This window comes from Lupinus angustifolius, unplaced genomic scaffold, assembly GCF_001865875.1.
Source record: "Lupinus angustifolius cultivar Tanjil unplaced genomic scaffold, LupAngTanjil_v1.0 Scaffold_276_40, whole genome shotgun sequence".
NCBI classification, from domain to species: domain Eukaryota; kingdom Viridiplantae; phylum Streptophyta; class Magnoliopsida; order Fabales; family Fabaceae; genus Lupinus; species Lupinus angustifolius.
Window position 1 is genome coordinate 13279 of NW_017727542.1, and position 23122 is coordinate 36400.

The 23122-nt window shown below is 33.0% G+C and overlaps 1 protein-coding gene across 1 annotated transcript; it reads left to right on the top strand.

Moving 5' to 3' along the window:
• Window positions 1-14441: 14441 nt before the first annotated feature.
• Window positions 14442-17274, top strand: LOC109340886 (INO80 complex subunit D-like). The gene is made up of 2 exons (XM_019578649.1): window positions 14442-14979; window positions 16803-17274. Exons 1-2 carry the CDS (start codon window positions 14546-14548, stop codon window positions 17050-17052), a joined length of 684 nt encoding a protein of 227 aa, XP_019434194.1. The 5' UTR covers window positions 14442-14545; the 3' UTR covers window positions 17053-17274.
• Window positions 17275-23122: the final 5848 nt, after the last annotated feature.

Sequence of the window (23122 nt, forward strand, 5' to 3'; positions counted from 1 at the left end):
CTGATGTCAAATCTTATTACTCTCTATACCTTTTGATTTCTGCACTGATACTTGATTATAAATTGTTTTGTGCATAATTGGATAGATTTCGATTTCATAATTGATTTGATCATTCTTGAATCATTAAGACATTTTTGGACCAAATAGAGTTTTCTAGTTTCATTTATAATTGATCCATAATCGATTAAGTCAAAATTAACATTTCATAATTGGTACTCAATTGCATGCTAATCAATTATCTGGTGATCCTATAACTAAAATACTATGGTTAATCGATTAAGTTAAAAGTGAGTTTTTAGATGGAAAGAGTGAGGTAACCACACACCAATTCATCCTCCTCTCGGTGTAAAGATCCCTTGTAAGCTAACATATAAAATTATGATGATTGTATACTTCCGAGTGTTTGTGATGAATTGATAAGTATTGTAAATGCAAGCACGCATCAATGAGCAGATTGTAAATACAAGTACGCATCACATAGATTTTGATGAAGATAAAGGTTAATGAGCATAAATATTGAAGACAAAGTTTGATAAAGACAAAGGTTGTATATCAAGGACAAGCTTGAACGCATGAACAAAGTAAACAACAAAGTCAACAAACAAAGTCAAAAGTCAAGACTCAAGTTCACACAAGTTAAAGCATTCAAGAAGATCTAAAGGCTAAATGTTTTTATCTATTATTAGGTCTTAAGATATTTTCTTGGAAAAATTCTAGGCTATGATGAACCGTAATGGAAGTATCACAAGCTAAAATCAATCATAACTAAAATGAGACTTACATGCATACATACATGATTTTATTACACATGCATAAATACATGATCATATGATATTGATGCATTTAAAAAAGTTTTAAATCATACATCATTGAAAGTCATGAATCATACTTTTATAAATCATGTAGGAGGTTCATATCATATTGAAATATCTTCTTCGAAAACCCATTAATCGATTAAGAGTTATTTTAATCGTTTAAGCAATGAAAAATTGGGAACTCATTAATCGATTAAGTATGAGTTTAATTGATAAAGGGTAGTTTCAATTTCTGGTTTCTCGAATTTCAAAGAATCGATAATCAATTAGATTAAGTGATAAACGGTCATTTGCACTAGAAAACAAAATTGTATAGTAACCCAAGTTTTTTCCATTTTGCTCAACAAATCACATACAATGAAAAACACATTGATTTCACATATTTCTGAAAATCATTGATCTTACACTTTCATATCCAAAGAGAGATTTTCAAAGTGTTCTTTTTAAAAAGAGAGAAAAGGGAGAATCTTTATGAATCTTTAGAAAGTTTTCCAAAGAAGCAAAATTGTCATATTTTGTAAAGAAACCTTGCATCTCACATTTTCTATATTATGAGTTGGTGAGATTTGTAGAAGGCTTCTTACATTCTAGAAGAGTGTATATTCAGCACACATAGGTGTATCAACAACTTGTAAAGTTTTAAACATTGGCATAGACATATTCTCTTGGTGTGCTTAGTATCACCATTGATAGATGATTGGTTTGGGAAAATCTTAGCTACAATTAGGTAGTTGTCTTCACCGCTTTATACAAGGGTCTTGAAGAGAAGCAAGAATAGTCTAGGACAAATCTCGAGTAGGTGGGATATCCGAAAGAGACAAGAAAGGTTAAGTCGCATTGCTTGGCTTAGAGTTCAGGAAAGGAGCACTTGTAGAAGTATAAAATTGGAAGTGTGTTTGTAAGAAATACATTCAATTTATAGTGAAGAAAAATCTCTCAAGATCAGAAGGTGAGGCATGGATGTAGTTTGCACGTGTATAAGCAAATGAACCAAGATAAAATTTGTGTCTTATTCTTCTCAACCCTTAAATTTTTACATTTTTGTATTACTTGATTTACTTAACTTGACATGCATGTTATTTTGAGTTATTTCCATATTATGTTCTGTGCATTTTTGTGCTTAACCATCTGTAAGAGTGCAAATAAGTTTAGTTAAATCTTGTTAATCTTGAAGATCAAAGAAAACTGTTTTTCAAAGAACAAGAACTAAATAATCGATTAGGTTCTTTAGTTAATCAATTAGTTGCAGAACGAGTTAATTGATTACATATGTGTTTAATTGATTAAACAGTAAGGAAATTTGTAAAATTTGTTTATTAACCGAGCAACAGTAATTGTGTACCGTAATATTGTATCACCTATTCACCCCTTCTAGGTGAGATACAGAGCCATGTGGGACCCAACAAGTATTTTAGCCTATGTGTAATATGTTGATTTATCAAAATGTGGGGGTATAATGGTCAATTATTGTTATGAACTAACTATTATGGATTGTTTAGCGCATAGCTATAAAATTTGGAAATGTCCATTTTATAGTCATTGTGCTATGAGTTTGACTTTAATAAAGTCTGATACGAATTGGAAAATGAAAGAGCCAATAAAATGTGATTATTTGTGGGTTGTAAGGGGTACGTGTAATATTTGAATGATTTTTGAGTTAGAATAATTGTTGAGGTTCTAGAGTTTGAAATTGATGTGACCCAGAAAGGGCTCAATATTGATGAAGAGCACAAGGTCGTCAAGTGCATCATCCAACTTGAAGAACCACCTGATGGAGGCCACATATTTCTTAGGAAGGCATAAGATTTTTAAGTTGCATTTAATAAAGTGTGGGACTTATGTCCCACATATAGAACATGAGTTATTTTATTTCCTTGTTTTTAAGAACAATTTAAAACTTTCCTATTGGGTGTAGTTTGCCTTAATGTGGCCAACACTTTACTTTATTTTGGACTTTATTATTCATGTAATCGGGTACAACTTCCTTCTCGGGAAGGGGCGCATGGAAGCATATGAATGCCTACCTTATTCAGCTTGGATGAGTGATCTCAAATGAAGAACAAATCCAAGACGTTACCTTCTTGGGAGCAAGAAACTTTAAAAGATGAATGCACATTGATTCATCTTTTATTTGAGTAAGGCGTAAAGAATCAAAGATGATTGAGGCGTGTGAATACTTACCTTAATGAGAAAGTTGATTCATTCATCCTTATTTGGGAAATCAAAAGGCTTTAAGAGAATGAATGTCAATTGATTCATTCTTTATTTGGAGAGGGACATGTACTTTTAAGAACCTTCCTATTTGGGAGAACACGTGTGGTTCCCTATATGGCCACATTAAATGGCTCATTAAACAATGAAGATTGTTTCCTAAACAAGAAGGGGCGTGAATCACAAGGTTTGATGATTTATTTCTTTCCCTACTTGTTCCAAATCATCCATCATTCAAATATAATTTGGGACATGTAATTTAAATAATGAGGATATTCTCCACTTCAAAACTTGCCTAAATGGAAGCAACACGCATGGAAATACATTAAGACAAATAAATATTTCCTTATTGGTGCCAAGAGAACCGAATCTGCCCACCAAAGAGACTTGGTAAACAACTTCAATGTGTGGAAGGACAAAGGGAAAGTTTCCATACAAGAAAAGCTCAAGATGGCAAGAATTCATGAGCATTATTCCTCATTAAAGTGTTCAACACGTTTTTTTATTAGGATTTTAATTCTTAGGAATGTCTTTGAATGTCAATCAATATATTTTACTCCATTTTTCACATGGGATCAAAGCTTGGCCGAATTCCCCACTATATGTAACCAATTTACACATTTGAATAAGACACTTTAGATTGTGTATAGATTAATTCCTTTTTAGTTGAGCTTTGCTCCTAACTTAGAACTTATCAAGGAACATTCCTTGTGGTATTCATAGGCTTATCACTATTGATGTGACGCCTTACCTTAGTTCTCATCATGCATCCTTGCTTGTGAGGAACAATCTTGGCTTATCAAACACTTGTGTTTGTGGCGCCTTCATCTTTTCAATCTTTACCATATTCTCTTATCCTAATCAAAATACAAATCCATTAAATTAAACACAAGTCATTCATACACATCCCATCTTAAAACAAAATACACTCATCATATAATCAAGTTCATACAAAATTCAATCATCAATGATTTATAAATACAAATAGACCTTCAATCCAGAACGATCAACAAACAAACACAACCCCATTCAAGGAGGTTCGTATTAGGTAGTAATCAGAGTTAGTCTTGCTTGAAAGTCTAAATACATTGTCCAGCCCATATAGAACTCCAACAATATCCCCTAGGACGAACAACATGGCTATGACTTTACAAGTGATGAACACTCAATTCCAAGCCCTTCAAAGGAAAATGGAGCAATTGAGGGTTCCAAATGGGAGGCAGCGTGATAGTGACTCAAGTAATTATGAGTCAAAAAGGAGGAGGAGGTGTGGGGAAATGAGACACGAGGAAAGAGGACGAGGAGAGAAGAGGCATAATGATAGGCATGATGATGAATCAAGTGCCTATGATAGTGAAAGAAGGAGGAGGCCCCAAGGAGGGAGGCATGAATGAGAAACACATGGAGATATGAGGTGTGGAGATAGGAGTGATGGAGTAAAGGTCAAAGTACCAACCTTTATAGGGTTGAACAATCCAGAAGCCTACTTAGAGTGGGAACTCAAAATGGAGCAGTTATTTGACTACCACACATATAGTGAAGGGAAGAAGGTCAAGATGGCAGCCTTGGAATTCAAGGAGTATGCCATGGTGTGGTGGGACCAATACCAAAAGGATAGGTGGAGGTGTGAAGCTGAGCTAGTTGATACTTGGGAGGAAATGAGGATAGTAATGAGGAGGAGATTTGTGCCTAGTTCCTACCAAAGGGATATCCACAACAAACTCCAGATGCTAACCCAAGGCAAAAAATTTGTGGATGAATACCATAAGGAGATGAAATTGGCCTTGTTAAGGTCAAATTTCCATGAGGAATGTGAAGCAACTATGGCATGATTCCTTCATGGGCTAAATCAGGACATCCAGGATGTGGTGGAGCTACAACCTTATGTGGAGCTAGAAGATTTGGTGTAGAAGGCCATAAAGGTGGAACAACAATTGAAGAGGAAGAAGTCTAAGTATTCCTCAAAGTTTCCATCTGAAAGTTGGAGGGATGAGCCAAAGAATGAGGGAACACCTAACAACAAGGAGGCCATGGGTGTTTCAAAGAATCGATGCAAACAACCTTTGGAACAAACCAAAAGTCGTGATGTAAAATGTTTCAAGTGCTCAGGTCATTGACACATTGCATCACAATGTCCTACAAAAAGGACCATGGTGCTTATGGATGGGGTGGTGGAGTCTCAATCTGAGGCCTTAAGTGGGGAGGATACTGATGGAGATGCATTCATTCTTGATGGCAACCTACTCATGATGAGAAGGCTATTGGGGAGCCAAGTGAAGGAACATGAGGAGGACGAAAGGGAAAATCTATTTCACTTTAGATGCTTGGTAAAGGAACATGTGTGTTCCTTGATCATAGATGGTAGAAGTTGTGTCAATGTAGTTAACACAAGGTTGATTTGCAAACTAAACCTTATGACTAAGGTACACCCTACTCCTTACCGGCTACAATGACTAAGTGAGATTGGGAAATGGTGGTGAACCAACAAACTGAGGTTCCCTTTTCTATAGGGAACTATGAAGATGTGGTTCTTTGTGATGTTGCAACCATGGAAGTCAGCCACATATTGTTGGGTAGGCCTTGGCAATTTGATAAGAGGACTATCCATGATGGATTTTCTAACAAGATCACATTCATGCACAAAGGCAACAAAGTGATCCTAGCTCCCTTGTCTCCAAAACAAGTGAGTGAAGAACAAAAAGAATTGAGAAAAAAATAGAAAAAAAAAGGGAAGTGAAATTGATAAAAAATAATAATAAAATGATGAGGAAAAAAAAGAGGATGATGAAAAAGGAAAGAAAATTTGTATTGCAATAAAATGTGGGGTTGTAAAATCCAAGGCTTCTAACACTAACTTGTCTAGTTTTGTGAAGGTCTTTTTGTAGAAACTAGGTAAGGTGTACAAATCTGGTAATGATGATGCAAATTCGAGGTCAAATTCACTTCAAGAAGAGGGTATGATGATGTGACCCAGAAAAGGCACAATATTGATGAAGAGCACAAGGTCATCAAGTGCATCATCCAACTTGAAGAACGACCTGATGGAGGTCACATTTTTCTTAGGAAAGTATAAGATTTTTAAGTTGCATTTAATAAAGTGTGGGTCTTTTGTCCCACATATAGAATATGAGTTATTTTCTTTCCTTGTTTTTAAGACAATTTAAGACTTTCCTACTGGATGTAATTTGGCTTAATGTGGCCAACACTTTACTTTATTTTGGACTCTATTATTCATCTAATCAGGTACAACTTCCTTCTTGGGAAGGGGCGTATGGAAGCATATGAATGCCTACCTTATTCAGCTTGGATGAGTGATCTCAAATGAAGAACAAATCCAAGACGTTACCTTCTTGGGAGCAAGAAACTTTAAAAGATGAATGCACATTGATTCATCTTTTATTTGAGTAAGGCGTAAAGAATCAAAGATGATTGAGGCGTGTGAATACTTACCTTAATGAGAAAGTTGATTGATTCATTCCTTATTCGGGAAATAAAAAGGCTTTAAGAGAATGTATGCCAATTGATTCATTCCTTATTTGGATAGGGGCATGTACTTTCAAAAACCTTCCTATTTGGGAGAACATGTGTGGTTCCTTATATGGTAATATTCAATGGCTCATTAAACAATGAAAATTGTTTCCTAAACAAGAAGGAGCGTGAACCACAAGGTTTGATGATTTATCCAATCTGATTTGGAACATGTAATTGAAATAATGAGGATATTCTCCACTTCAAAACTTGCCTAAATGGAAGCAACATGCATGGAAATACATTAAGACAAATAAATATTTCCTTATTGGTGCCAAGAGAACCGAATCTTCCCACCAAAGAGACTTGCTACACGGCTTCAATGTCTGGAAGGACAAAGGGAAAGTTTCCATACACGAACAACTCAAGATGGCAAGAATTCATGAGCATTATTCCTCATTAAAGTGTTCAACACGTTTTTTTATTAGGATTTAAATTCTTTGGAAAGTCTTTGAATGTCAATCAATGTATTTTACTCCATTTTTCACGTGGGATCAAAGCTTGGCCGAATTCTCCACTATATGTAACCAATTTACACATTTGAATAAGACACTTCAGATTTTGTTTGGATTAATTCCTTTTTAGTTGAGCTTTGCTCCTAACTTATAACTTATCAAGGAACTTTCTTTGTGGCATTCATAGGCTTATCACCATTAGTGTGTCGTCTTACCTTAGTTCTCATCAAGCATATTTGCTTGTGGCGAACAACCTTGGCTTATCAAATACTTGTATTTGTGGCGCCTTTATCTTTTCAATCTTTACCATATTCTCTTATCCTAATCAAAATACAAATTCATTTCCTCAAACACAGTCCGCTCATACACATTCCATCTCAAAACAAAATACACTCATCATCTAATCAAGTTCAACCAAATTTCAATCATCAACGATTTACAAATACAAATAGACATTCAATCAAGAACGATCGACAAACAAACACAACCCCCTTCGAGGAGGTTCGTATCAGAAATCATAAAGCTATGTTAAAAGTTTTGTTGAATTTTGGTATGAGCCATGAATAATCTTCTTGATGAAACAAGAAAGATGATAAAATGCATGAATAAGAAAGAAAAGCTTGAAGAAAGAAGAGGGAGAAAGAATAGAGAATCTAAACTTTATTGAAATGAATAATCCTTCTCAATATATTTCATTGTTCTCATTACTGAATTGATTACAAAGATTAGGGGAATGCTAATTTATATACAAGAACTACTCAAACGGAAAAGAGATATTGTTAACCAAATAAGCGATTAACTCTGTTGATTAATCGATTATCGCATATAAAGTTCATATTAACAAACTGAAACAACTAACTAGTTAATCGATTAACTATACTGTTAATTGATTAACTCTTACAGAATTACAACAGTTCTAACATCCCCTGCAAGCTGGAATGTATCAAACATTCTAAGCTTGAATTGATTATGTTGGACATCATATATACTCTAATACTTCATCTTGTTGGTGAGCAAATATTCATCTCCTAGTCTTGAAATCATAATGTGAAGTAGTAACGATGCTTAACCACCATTTGGCATAACCAATTTCATCCATCATAAATAGAGAAAAGAAGTGAATATTAAAGTTGATCCTAATATATTTCTTCAGTGAAGAAAAATTAAACACTATAATGTTGTGTATTTAATGAGAGAGATGGTAAAGAAAATAGAGTATGAAGAAATAAAGGTAATTGGTGGTTAAAAGATGAAGAATAGGAAAAGAATATAAAGGTGAAATATATACAAAATCTTTGGTTATAACAACCCAAATTTTTAGAAGATGGATCAAACTCAACACTCTGAGTACTTTGGTTGAACATTGGAGCAATGTTGAAGTGTGATGCATAGGAATCCATATAGAAAATAAACTAGTACTTCTTGATTGCAAATCATAGATACAACTACTAATGCATCATCTATTCTGGCTGCACATTTTCAATCTATTGCAGCTGACAGATGCGTGCATAAAATGCAGAGAAAACGCACCAAGTTGAGTACTTCCAAATTCTACATTCCTTGTAATTTAACTTTCCACTTTTCTTCTATATATGCATATGGCACTTACAAAAGGCAAGAAACTTCTGGCAATAAGGCTTTATCAATTGAATTGTTGGATAGAAGTAGTGTAGATAACAAAGTTTTTTTATCAACCTCATGGCAGAATACCAGAGAAGAGTTTCATTGGGAAATGAGATGAGTCCAATTTTAATATATCATAGAAGAAATAATGTGTTCTTCAAGGAAAGACCTGTTATTGTCGCAACTAATGCCAATTCCACAAAGCATCAAAATGTTGACTGTTTAAGCAATTTTTGGACCTTGGACCTTCTTGAGGCAATAATCTTCCCTTCTTGAAGTGCAAGAAGCTTTCTATGCAATTCTTCAAGCTTTATTGTAATTGTCAACTTCTCTGACAACATTACATTGATTAAGAACACCTTGCAAACTCCAGCAAGAAGAGAAGAATAATAATAAAGCTTTGTTTAATCTTGGAATGATGGAGCCATAAGCAGAAGCAATCAAGAGAGATAATTATGATCTGGTACCATGTTAAAGTTTGGTATGAGCCATGAACAATCTTCTTGATGAAACAAGAAAGATGAGACAATGCATGAATGAGAAAGAAAAGCTTGAAGAAAGAATAAGGAGAAAGAATAGAGAATCAAAACTCTATTGAAATGAACAACTCTTCTCAACATATTTCATTATTCTCATTACTGAATTGATTACAAAGATTATGGGAATGTCCTTTTATATACAACAACTACTAAAATAGAGAACATAAACTGTTAATAAGGTAATCGATTAACTTTGTTGATTAATCAATTATCGCACACAAAGTTCACCTTAACAAAGTGAGACAACTAACCAATTAATCGATTAACTATATTGTTAATCGATTAACTCTTACATACTTACAACAACTCTAACAAGTTTAAGTAAATGTGTTTGAAAATACTTCAATGTTTTATGAAATCTTTCTATGTTTTAAGGATAGCGTTGTTGATTATAGATTTAAGACTAGTATATATGAGTGGAAAGTTATTGAGAAAATTTAATAAGTTCCTAGAGTATTGTTTCATAGCCCTAGTTAGTATTATAAGTATGGATCAAGTTATCACTAATTAAATGATGGTTGTTGGTTATAGGTAGGGATGAGCATGAGTCAGATTTGGTTGTGTAAGGCTTGCTTTTTAATCGACCTTAAATGTTAGTTAAGTCATTTTTTTGAACTCAAACTCAACACTAGATCAAAGCTAACCCAACCTCAAATATCGAACATGGTCAAACTTTGAACCCGGACCTAGATCCAATTAAATATAGTAGATACATCTTTTAAATAAAGTCTTCTCAATATTACTTATTATTATGGATATGTAATTTAATATATGAAATGATATATATATATATATAATGAAAAAAATTAGAGAATCAATGATACACTCAAACAAAGATATGTCAGTATTATGTACACAATTGAATAGACACACATATAACCATGATAAAAATAAGGTTAGATCATGTTTGTCTCTCACCAAGTCAAAATATTGATTGGGTCTAGTTTTTTAACTTGAACCCGACCTACACTCGATGAAACTCGACCATATTCGAGTTTGATCATGATCAAATCAAACTGGGTGAACAGGTAAGGTTATGATCAGATCAAACTGGGTGAACAGATAAAGTGAGGTCCTCCTCACCCTAAAGTGGAACCTTTCTCAGGGTAAAGGAAACCTTATGGAATGTAAAATTAAATTAGAATCTAAAGGAACCCTTATGCAATGTGAAATTAAATTAGAATCTTTCTCATCGTAAAGGAACCTTTATCTGAAGTTGGAATAAACAAACATAAGAATTGAACTTCTTAAGTTTTAAAAATTATTCCTTAATAAAATTATTTCAAAAGTAATCATGATAAAATTGTTTCAAAAGTAATTATAAAATGAAGACAAATATATTTTGTTTTGAAAGTGTTAAATCACAACAAGTTCAGCTCCCATAATTAATAATAATATAAAGTACTAAACAGTTTAAGGATAGAGAAAAGTATTTTTTTTATATTGATTTACTCTCAATAGTTACATCCTCTTCTCCAAAGAGGATTATTCACTACTTATCAAATAGCTTACAAGTATTCAACATATCTCCAGGCAAATATTCTTTCTTATGCCAAGCATTTTCATGCTCTAACAACCAAATATTCTTTCTAGACCAAGCATCTCTAGACACTAAATTTAATCCACTTTTCTTTACTTACCAAGTCTCTCAAGGCTCTATGTACTCAACAGAGTAGGTATGTTGGTCTTTTACAACTCATTACGTGAGGATAAAAAAATACAAAATCACTTGAGTCTAGGACTCACTAAGATAAGATAATTTAAGATTTACAACAATAAGCTCTCAAATTTTTCTCTCTATTAGCTTAGTTTTTTGGTACCACCAAGGGTATCCCCTCACCCATTTTAGGTAAGGAATATTTGTGGCTACCCCTCCCATCAAGTGTCGCTCACATGAATTGAAATCTTGACCTTTTGATCATCCTGAGGATCTAACAGAACCTTATATCACTAGACCAACATCTTGTTTCTCTCTATTAGCTTAGTTTATCCCTTGCAAAGGTATTACAAAGAACTTAAACTATAATTCTATACAAATAGAATTTTTATTCAAGAAAGTGTTTTTAAATAGACTATGTGCACTTGTATTTTCTCTTTTTGTCTTGCATGTGTTGTTTTTATCATGTGAGGTCCTTCTTCCTTTTATAGACAATTTTCAAATAATTCAGAGAATGTTCTAACCGTCTTGAAAAGCTTTTGTTTCAAGTAAACATAAAATGTGTTGGTTCATTGAGGCTTGATATCGAGATGGAAGTTATTGCTTGAATCTATTGTACCTTATATCATGTATGATTCCATAATAATTATGTTGGATCCTTTGTAAGGTTTAATCTTCTTTGACGTATCTATGTGTTCTTTCTTGATCATTAACTTCAGAATTCCATAAGAGTTTGTCCACTTCCTTAGAGAGTTCTAATTATTTCTTTGTGTACTAGATTCGTCTTTTTTATCTGCAAGTTGGTTAGAGAATACAACATATCGTATTTTAATAATACTAAATTTCTCTTAACAAGAAACATAATATCTAATGATTGAATAATTAACAATCACAATAAATATGTATAACAAATATTTAAGTTCAAATGATTGGACAAGTAGACATCCATACTAGATACAAATTGATATTGTATTGTCATTTAACACAATTGTCGTTGGATACACTTTGTCTTTGACATACATAACTTGATTTTATACGAATTGAACATAGTAACTTATTAAAACTAGCTTTTTTACTGGATATATTTAATTTAATATCAAAACATATATTATATTATATTATATTATATTATATTATATTATATTATATTTATTTATTGGATGTGTTAACTTATGTTATTATAAAAGGTAATTAAGCATGAGGTATACAAATATATTATATTTCTCAAAAATTAGTTTTTGATATATTATGCTTTTATTTATGTTACCTTCCAAAATATTAAGAAAAATAAACGGTTAATAAGTTGGTTCCAGTAAAATATTTTCACTTGAAAACTTATAACCTACATGGTTCCAACTTTATGGAATGAAATGGAATTGGAACCTTTCTAGGAACCTTTATGGTTAGCATTTTGTGAATGTCTTTAGGACTTTGTGTGATGAAATTGTCTAGATTAAAGATGAATAACCTATAATGTGTTTTAGAAATTATAGAGGAATAAACTTTGATTAAAAAGCACTAATTCGCCGACTTTGATTGGTATGCAGACATGATTGCGTTCATGAAAGAAATAATGAAAAGAGAAATAAAATGATAAAAATATTATCAGGATTTGGATGGTTGACGATAAAGGTGATACATCATGAATCTTAAAAAATCATTTATGTAAAATAATTTAGAGAGGATTTGACATTATTACCCATATGGTCAGAACACTTTTGTGAAAACTTCTAGCACATTTAAGATTGGCGGAGGGTATCAAAATTGTTATTGTCCTCGGTGGGTACCACCTCCAAGTGAGATTTATTGTGTTTTTTCTTAAGTGGAATACCTCATATTGAGGATAATATAGTCGATAGTTGACTAACACTTTTTTTCATTGTTAGGGTAATTTATACTCCTGATTTCTTCTGAATTGGGTGTAATAGTTGGAATTCGATAAAGAGTTTTTGAGTGTTGGATCCATATGGATTGCTTAAGATATAATCTAAGTCGGGAATGATTAGTCCTATTGTATAAAACACATATATCATATATCAATTGCATATGGTTGACACTATTTGAGTATATATATTATTTGTTGTGTCATTTTAATGTCATAACCTATATTGTGGTCATCATAATTGTCATCTTACTTATCCTCTATATTTTTCCATTGTTTGTCTCACGTCTATGCACAAGTATGTTGCAAATGTATTATGGATTCTAGTTGACATTGTCAACCATAAGCTGTTAACTATAGCATAGTTAAATATCTCATTTAATAACTTTTATATTCCAACAACTTTGTTCCTATCTCATCATTTGCAGCTTATTTTTCCTTTTTATCTCTTTCTTCCTCCTCTTTGGCATCATTAGTCACTTCTCTTCCTCTATGTCCTTAATACATATATTTTTTGGTACATGGAAAATGTATATGCCCCATACTCTACTCCACAAAAGAATTGTAATATTATTCTTTTTAAGGAAAATAATATATTATTTTACCATATCACTCTTTAAATTCTCTTATATCACAAAGAAAATGATATATGTGTCAACCTGATATTTTTGTTTGTTAATAAATAATTTATGAGTAACACATTATTTTATTGTAATATAGAAAAATTTATATGCAAACGTTATAGAAAAAGTATATTATTTCTTCTTTTTTTCTAAGCTTAAATTCAACAACAGGCAGTACTATTAATTTATTTATGCATGATTACTATCAATTGTTGGCATTCTAAAAAAAAGAACAATATAATACTCCATAAAATGCAAGAAAAAACTTGTGTTGAAATATATTTATACATTAATATTAATAAAATATTAATAACACATTACAAAAAAGTTTAATACTCAAACAATTAATAAATATAATATTTATGTATTATGAGTATAAAAATTTATATGCATAATTAATATATCATTTATTTAATTACTTATTTGTAAATAAATAATAATTAAATATTGATGATGAATAATATAATAATGTATGAAATTTATTGTATCTACTTCTTTTCTTGTAATTAATATCGATAAAATAAAAATTGAAGAATATCTCCTAATTAAGGGTGGAAACAGGCCAGGCCAGGCCAGGCTTTGCCTTAAACAGGCCCAGCCTATATAGTATGTAGGAGCCTGGGCCTGGCCTGTTAGCCTGTTTAAAAAAAATTTCAAAGCCTAGGCCTGACCTGTTTAAAAGCCTGGCCTGACCTGTTAGCCTGTTTAAAAGCCTGTTTTACTATATCATCTTGAAATAGGTCATCATATCTACATTTAGATAGGTTAATATTCCTACTTTTAATTAGACTCTTCTAACCCTAACAATTAAATTATATTTTTTATATTAATATTACATATGTATAATAATATTACTTATATTAAAATTGTATAATATGAACATATTACATAATATAATTAAATAGGCCGACTTGTTAGGCTTAATAGGCCTTTTGGATGGCCTACAGCCTGACCTATTTAACTAAATAGGCTTTTCAAAAAGCCTGTGCCTGGCCTGTTTACGAAGAAAGCCTGGCCTGGCCTGGCCTGTTATAGGCCAGGTAATAGGCCCCTGGTAGGCGGCTGGCCTGTTTCCACCCTTACTCCTAATATAACTTCATAGATAATGACAACTTCAACATCCAAACCTTCACACCTTCGACCAAATCAAATTGAAACCTTCAACCAAACACACTAAATTATCACCGATTTTTTTTCCCTTTATTCATATCCATGGATGATTCATCACCCCCTACGCCACCACCGCCGATGACGATCGACGGCGCCGACGAAGACTCAGCTCTTTCAAACTCGCGCGTGCTGTCCCGTCGCGAGGTGATCGCGCGTCGGCTCCGGCGAGTGAGGCAACTCTCGCGGTGCTACAGAGGTCACTATTGGGCTCTAATGGAAGACCTAAAATCGAAGTATAGAGAATACTACTGGACTTACGGTAAGAGTCCCTTCGTTAGCGAAAACGCAAACGGCACTGTCGTTTCGAGAGGCGATGTAAACGGCAACGCTGAAAATGTTGTTGGAGATGACGTCGTTCGTTGCGGTTCTAGTGGATGTAAATCGAAGGCTATGGCGCTTACTAGATTCTGTCACACTCATATACTCTCTGATTCGAAACAGAAGCTTTATCGTGGATGCCGATTCGTCGTTAAAAAGTGAGGTTCTTTTTAATTTTTTATTTATTTATTTATTTTGGGAGTGTGAATTGAAATACTAATTGTTCATCAAAAGTCTTGTGTGAGTGTCTGAATATTTGTTGTAGTTTGGTAAATAGTGAAATTTAATGGCTAGGTTTTGTTTTTTAGGTACAATTTCAGGGTTAGTAATGGGGAGGAAGAAAATAATGTAATTTTTTAAGGGTTCCTTTTTTGTCTGTGTTTTTTATTTCAAAATTTTGTGCTGTTAATGTTATATAACCTAAGAATTTTGATTTGATGGTGAGAAATTCGGGGGGCCCTTATTTTTTAATTTTGGATGCAGAGAAATAGTAAATTTTTAGACAACAAAATTTATTTTCTTTCTCTCTCCGACAAGTGCATGAGGCTCCCACTGGTGACGCCTTAGGAGGATAGATGTAGCAGCCATAACCTCGCAAGTGTTATTAAAAAATAGGAGAGCCTCCCAATCTGGAATATCATGTGGTGTGTTGTTGATGTAACTTAAGAGATTTGCTTTGGTTGGTTAGAATTTTGGTCAGTGTTAGTTTTTCTTTGTGTCTAGGTCAGTACGAATTTCTTCCTGGAGATATAGTTTTCCTTTTCCTGTTTGGTTTTCGAAGATTGATAACTATTTAATTGGTTTCTGTTTTGTTTTGGGTGTAAATGTAAGCAATTTAATGCTTCTTAATCGCAATGCAACATCATGGGCAGTTTGGCACAATTTTGTGGTCAGTGACACTAGTTCATTTCTGCCTATCTTGATTGTATTTTCAAATTTAGGACCAAAACAAGATGAACACATGTACTTACCTAGAAATTTATACCTTGTAATCAACCTTGTTTTAAGTTTTATGACACTTGCATGACATTGTTGAATAATCCATTTCATGGATTCAAAACAAACCAGATTCCTATGTTAGAGGGATAAGCTTGTAGATAGCTCTTGTAATGTACCTTATTAAATATTGATCTACATTCAACCATGTATTTCAAATATTTGATGGGCATTGAAGTCATCAGCCTTCAGGCATACTGTAGAAACAGGATAGGAGGAATAGTGGTACATTGGGTAATGAGCTAGGAAGTATGGTGTAGGTGAAGGAGCTAGAATCACAGAAGGGGACATGACTATAAAAAGCAATGGAGTGGGGGGACTCCTCAGGTAGTTTTGGGATGCAGGAGCATGGTGCAACACGGTAAAGTTGTGACCTTATGATCTGGATGTCATTGTTTCAAATTCTTGAAACAGCCTTCTTTTGCAGGGGTGAGGCTGCATACAATTATTCTCCCGCCCTGTACCCCATTATGTGAGTGTCATGCAGTGGGATGCCTTTTTTCCCTCCTACCTGCATCTATGTCATGACTTTTCTCTCAATTACCTTGTAATGCAGCTCTTCTCACTGAAGTTTCCTACCGTTCTTCATAGTTAATACCAGTATATATCATATTTTCATCTTAGCTTGCACACAGAAATATCACATGTTAAACATCCAACACATACCTGTAGACTTCAGTTACCAAATCCAGACATAGTTGTGTCTCAGGGAAGCATACACGTAAAAAGCATTCCATCTCATCAATGCACCATCTTGCACTATACAGTACGTAGATTCTATGTGGCAAACCTTCTAATCGAAACTTAGATTTTGATCCTAGCTAACATGAGGTATCGGATGCTGTTTTGCACTGAATTGTTTTCATTTCTTCAATTCATAATGTCCTTTTCGATTTTATGTATTGCATATTGTTTTCTTATTTGTTATAATTACCATTGTCTTGAGCAGACTGCTTTACTGACAAGGTTTTTGGCTTTTATGCAGTTTGCCAACAGGGCCTTCTTTTTGTAATAAGCCAGTATTGAGATCCACGGTTCCTCCTGCATGCCCCGCTCATCGCCAGAGAGGTGAAAAGTGTCTGCTTTTTGCAATAAAAAGGGCGGGCTATAATCTCCCAAATAATCGTAAGCCTAATCCAAAGTTACATGTACTAATTTCTGAATTGGTCAACCAAATTCAGAAAAAACGAAAAGTTGCTTTCCAGGCAACTGTACCTAAATGTGAGACTGAATAAGAAACGAGATTAAGATGCTGAAAGTTGAAAACATTATTGATTATGTAAAGAATTGCACAGTATATAGGTTGGACATATTTCAATATCAAAGGAATAGGATTATGATTTGGTGTTGAAGTGTAAAGTGTCAATTGAAAAAATGTGCTTAGATGCCTGTACATTGTGAGTGTACTTTAGCTATGTCAAAAAGTTTGCTGTCCCTTTTCTTGCTTAGTCATTTTGCACTTGCTGGTGTTCTGAGTAGCATCACAGTATATAAAGTTGTTGCTTGTTATTCAAAATAAGAATTTGTTGGCATGATTTGGGAAGCTCAGACATGGAATTTATGTTCGGTCGTGTGTCGAATTGCCTCAGTTTTTGGTTTTTATACATGATACAAATAATTCACAATGCATCCATTAAGTTTTGAGATTTACCTAATGGATCATTGATGTTTTGGACCAAGAATATGAGGAACATGAATTCAAGTGCAATTAAATTTCAAACCTTTTCATCTAACCTGTTCATGGGCATGAAGGGATATGTTCATGACAGTTCTGTTATTTCTGTTCTTCCATTGCAAATGGTCCTAGCTCTTACCACTATTATAAAATACCAAATGTTAGTGGCTACTGGTTCCTTGTGTTACACTTTCTAGTTACATTTGTGAATGTTAAAATGCTGACTGTTGTTATTCTTAAGTACAGTGTGATAAGTTATATGTTCAGATGCTACGAAATTTACTGCCAAGAGTATCCATTCACTTAATGGATAAGGAACTAATCTATTTCCGGGTTCTTGACTGCCCCTCCTAATAAGTATTGTCCAAAGGAATCGAACATTTGACATTTTTATTATTTTGAAGATCTAGTTGGGTGTTATATCTTTATACCAATGTCTTGTTAGTAATGTAAACGAATTATGATATCAAAATAATATCCGAACCTTAATATGTTTGATAGTTACCTATTGTGTCATATAAGTTCTTCTGTTACAGGACTTGTAGTTTGTGACTTTGTGAGTGCTAAGTTTTATTTTTTTACACATGAACTGCATACTTATGAACAGTGAAGTGAAGTGTCATTGCGTTATCTATTTGATTTTTCTAAAGTATACTCACGTACTTTTAATTGAAGGAGGGGACTCAAACATTACTTTTTCCCCTTTTATGTTAAACTAAGAACTACTGATGTTTTTGCATAAACTGTATTTGTAGGATACTTTTATATTGCTATTTAAATTTATATGATTTTGGTGACTTTTATGAAAGTTTTATATGAAAGATGATGTAATAAATAATTAATAAAAAATATGATATTTAATATTATACAGCTGGACCAATTTTATGTAAATAGTATGTCACATGAATCCTTTCAGCTCTGTATTTAAATATGATATCTTCAATATATTCAGAAATAAATAGTATTTTATAATGAAATTATCCTATTTTATTTCAAAATACGTGAGCGTGAAGTTATCTTGCTTAAGAAAGATATTCAAATAAAAGTTGGTTGTTACTCTTAGAATTAGCTAATTAATGTGCGTCCAATTATCAAATTTTATTAGGAGATTTCATGATTTAGTTTTTTTATATTTTAAATAATATGATTAGAATATAAAATAAGTTAGAATAGTCATTGACTGAAAATTTCTCCCAATTTGAGAAGTTACTTGTTATCGAGTGAACTATCGTTACTAAAATTTGCCAGATATGGCATGGGATACCCTGCCACTTGAAAAAGTACAAGATATTTTACAAGCTATTATATTTTACCAAAATATGAGTATAACATTTGGTGTCTGTGCACTGATTTAATCCCTTAATCTCGATTCCTTCTTTAATTCTAAGAAAAGTTGCTTAGAATCTAGCAATAAATTAATAATTAGGAAAAATAAATCATGATTGGATCTTCATCATTGATTCATTGTGATAGTGATATGGCTATTCCAAAAGTTAAGAACCATTATCACAATGGTAAAAACTGACAAATTCATCATAAACAAAGTTTTGTTAGAGAACTGCTCTCATTAGGAGCTATGAGAGTGTAATATGTATGAAATGATGAAAATTTAGCAGATTGTTTGATGAAATAACTAGCTAGAGATATAGTTTTAGAAACTTCTTACAGAATCCAACTATTGCCATTAGAATGACAAGTCTCTTATAATGGTAACTCAACCTAAAAGATTAGAGATTCCAATAATTAGTTTCAAGTGATAATAAAAATGCATTAGTGGCATGAGGTTATATATTTTGTTGTAAGAAATTAAATAATAATCAAGATTCTTGAAGTATAAGGGTATGAGCTAATAGAAACTCTTAATAGGTCAATATTTTATGTGGAGTGTCTAATTAGAAGAGTTCTAGATAGACTAATCTATGGAAGTGTTGAAGTTGTAGCCACTTCCTATGAAATTTTGGGAAATATTTCTAGAGATTTTTCTATATTAAGATAGAAGCACCAAACCTAAAACACACAAACTTTATTGACTAGACTAAATGAAAATGTTGTTGTGGTTTATGTTAGGAATAAATTGAAGTCTATATACACATTTGTTAATGCTCAGCCTCATGGAAAATATTATCACTCATGGAAGAATGCTTTTAATTATTCAACTAGCGGATTATTGGATCAATTACTTTGAAATGTTAGAAAGCATTGGACATATTTAAAATTTTAAAGCAGACAAGTATTAGACACAATCAATCTTTAGAACAGGAAAAATATTGGACACAGTCAAGCTTTGTATGCGAACAAGGACTGGACACAACCAAAGCTTTGGATACTGACTTTATTGGATGCATTTCTATAGAGTCATGGACTTTAATACACAATTTTAAGACCATGGTGTAACTCTAATGTAACACTCCCTTGTCCTTTGTTTTTATCTTTGTTTCTGCCCATATCCCAACTATTTATGAACGTTATCATTTGTATGTTCATTGTTGTTGGCAATCAAGGCTTATAAGAAACATTAACCGAACATGAACGAATAAGTGTATGTGTAAAAATACATCATTAAGCTTATTTCCTGTTATACAATATTATTGAGAGAGTAATAACATTATATTGGGGCGGGTGTAATGTGATAATCTTCAGCATGAAGTAGAATATGTTATACTTTGTTTGCACAATTGAGATAAGTGTCGTGAATGTCCAAAAGAGAGTGACTTAGTCTGTAACTCGAACCAACAAAAACCTCATTATTATCTCTAGAACCAACACACCTATCAATTTATACCCATTTCCCTTTATAATGTGGTCTATAAATGCATAACAAAGACTCTTACAGATGAAAAAAAAATTAGTTTTACACTAATGGAACCTATGGAGAACAAAGTCATGAATGGGTTATGCATTGGATTCATATTCACGGCTCAAGCTTTTAGTGAACATGCTCTCCCTGCAGACAAACCTCCAAACCAAGAAATGGAGATGAATACTAGCTAGTAAGGAAGGAGGTTAATCTTATTGCAAAAGGTCTGGCACATGCAGATCTACCAGGAGAGAATCACTTACTGCCTTAAATAACCTTTGATGAAAATGTGATTGAAGCTTATATCTCCAACAGAGAGATGCCTTAATTGTCACTCACATTGGTAAAAGATTAGGTTACAAGGTGATGCGAGATAGAGTCAAGGTTGTGTGGAAATTAACAAGTGATTCCAATATGATGGATATTAAGAATGGCTATTTATGGTCAATTTGATCTAGCTATTGATATATACAAGGTGTTGCAAGGAAGGTCAATGATAATATTTGACTATTATGTAGCAATCTCCAATTGGACCTCGGAGTTTGATTCAACCACAACTAATGTGACTAAAACATGAGAGAACAATTTATGTCCTATAATTTGTATCATTCCATGTGCCATAAGTTATGACTAATCATAAAAATACTTAATAATTAAATTTTAACTTAAATACATTTTTTCAACCAATCGAAATCTCATGGCACATGGAGTGATACTTATTATGGTACAACAGATGTGTATCCCTAAAACACTGGTGTGGATAAAGCTTATGGATTTGTGATGTGAACCAAACTGGACCAATATTGATCAGGATTTCATACAAAGTCTATGAGATCCTATGACTAGGGCAATGGCAAAAATGACACATCAACAATCTGGATCCCTTAAGAATACATGTTTATTTTTTATTTATGGAGGATTCAAGCCAACAACTGGGGTCGTCCACTTAGGAAAACCATCTGAAGACCATGATTATGGGAGGAAGGGTTTTGAGTTGTTTTTCAATAAAGTGGGAATTATATTCTCACAAGCCGTTTAGGGAGTTTTAAGTATTTTCATTGTTAGCAAATAAACATTGTAATTTTCTTGGGGAACATTTCAATTTTGACCTGGGTTATCTTTTTGATAATGTCAAAAGAGAGAGAAAGGTTGTTTTGTTGTTTTTTATTGTGCAGGTTGATCGTAATAACAGCTTCTGATATATTTGCACATCATATCAATCATGCCAACACAATCTTCAAGCTTATTCATCAAACAATTCTTATTACAATTGATGAAGTTGATGTAGTGTTTGTCATCATCAAAAAGGGGGAGATTGAAAGTGTGCATGTCAAGATGAACACTTTGGAAAGCTCTCTTTATATGTCATGGTTTTGATGAGGACAACTTGTGCTAATAAGAGCTTGAAGATCACCAACAAATCAACATGCTTAAGTCTTTGATTGGTACTAGGCTTAGACTAGAAACTAGTTTAAGTTGAGTCTAAGGCTTAGGTCACCTAATACATGTCTCATATGCATAAATCTTTTAAATCATTTCATCTTTGAGATATGTCATAATATGTCCATGCATCACATAAATACATGTATATGTGCATTCTAGGCATAAACTAAGTGTTAAACATGTATGAACTAAGTGCATAACGTATTTGAAAAACTGAAAAACAGAATCAGTTATGATTTTTAGTCCCGTTAATCGATTAAGAAGGTATTTAATCGATTATCTGGGGTTCTGGACTGATTCTTTATAAACTGCGTTTTCAGAATTAATCTCATAAGTTGCATGTTGCATTTATTAGAGAGTTAGAGCATTCTACGTGTTAATTGCTGCATCTATTTGTTAATTGCATTAGTGAGTTTAGAAATGAGAGATTCCTTGCTTTAGGATTGAGTGCATTTCATGTTATAATCTCTCATGTTTTCCCTCACATGTTCATGCATATTTTGATGCGTTTTTTCATGAATTTTATGATTCTGTAACTTCTGTTTTCATAACTAATACTTGTCATTTCACATGTGTTTGTGTTAAATGTGCATTAGAGTAAAGCCTTCATGTTGTATTTGAGCTTAGGTATAGCTTAATATTACTCTTGTAATTCTTGTGTAATTGTTGTGAAAGGGAATCTCTTGGTGTCGTATCACCAGTAGAGATTGTGTGTTTCTTCATAGCTTAGAGTGTAAGAAAAGGAAAGAACGAGAGATTCTTTGGCTGGGGCTACGCCGAAAGAAACGTTTTCTTTATCGGTAGGAAGGGAGTCAAACCATTGGATAGTTTCTTTGATTTCTTGTCATTTGCTAAGTGTTGTAATTGGATAATGTGTTTGTAAATTACATTGATTCGATTATAGTGAAGGAAATCTCCCAAGTCAGCCGGGAGGCCTGGATGTAGTTTGCAGTGGACAGCAAACGAACCAGGATAAAAATTCGATTTGCAGGATTTGTTTCTCTCTCTCTCTTTACTGTTTTCAATCGATTTAATTTGTATATTTGATTCAACTAATACATTCTGTTCTTTTGTTGTATTGCAAGCTATTCTGATATACAAATTTGTAAGCTCTGTATTCGTTCTGTTATCGGTTATCTGTTTCGCATTTAATCGTTTCTGTAATTGCTTACTGGTTCTGTTTAATCGATTAATATTGCTGTGTTAATCGATTATCCTGTTTCTGTTAATCGATTAAAACTGTTTCTGTTTAAAACTGTTCTTTTTGTTAATCGATTAAGATTGTGCATATAATCGATTATCTTTCTTTCCTTAATCGATTAAGTAGTGTTGATTCAGCATTAAGTGTTGATTTGCGAAAAGCGGTAATTCTAACCGCGACACCTATTCA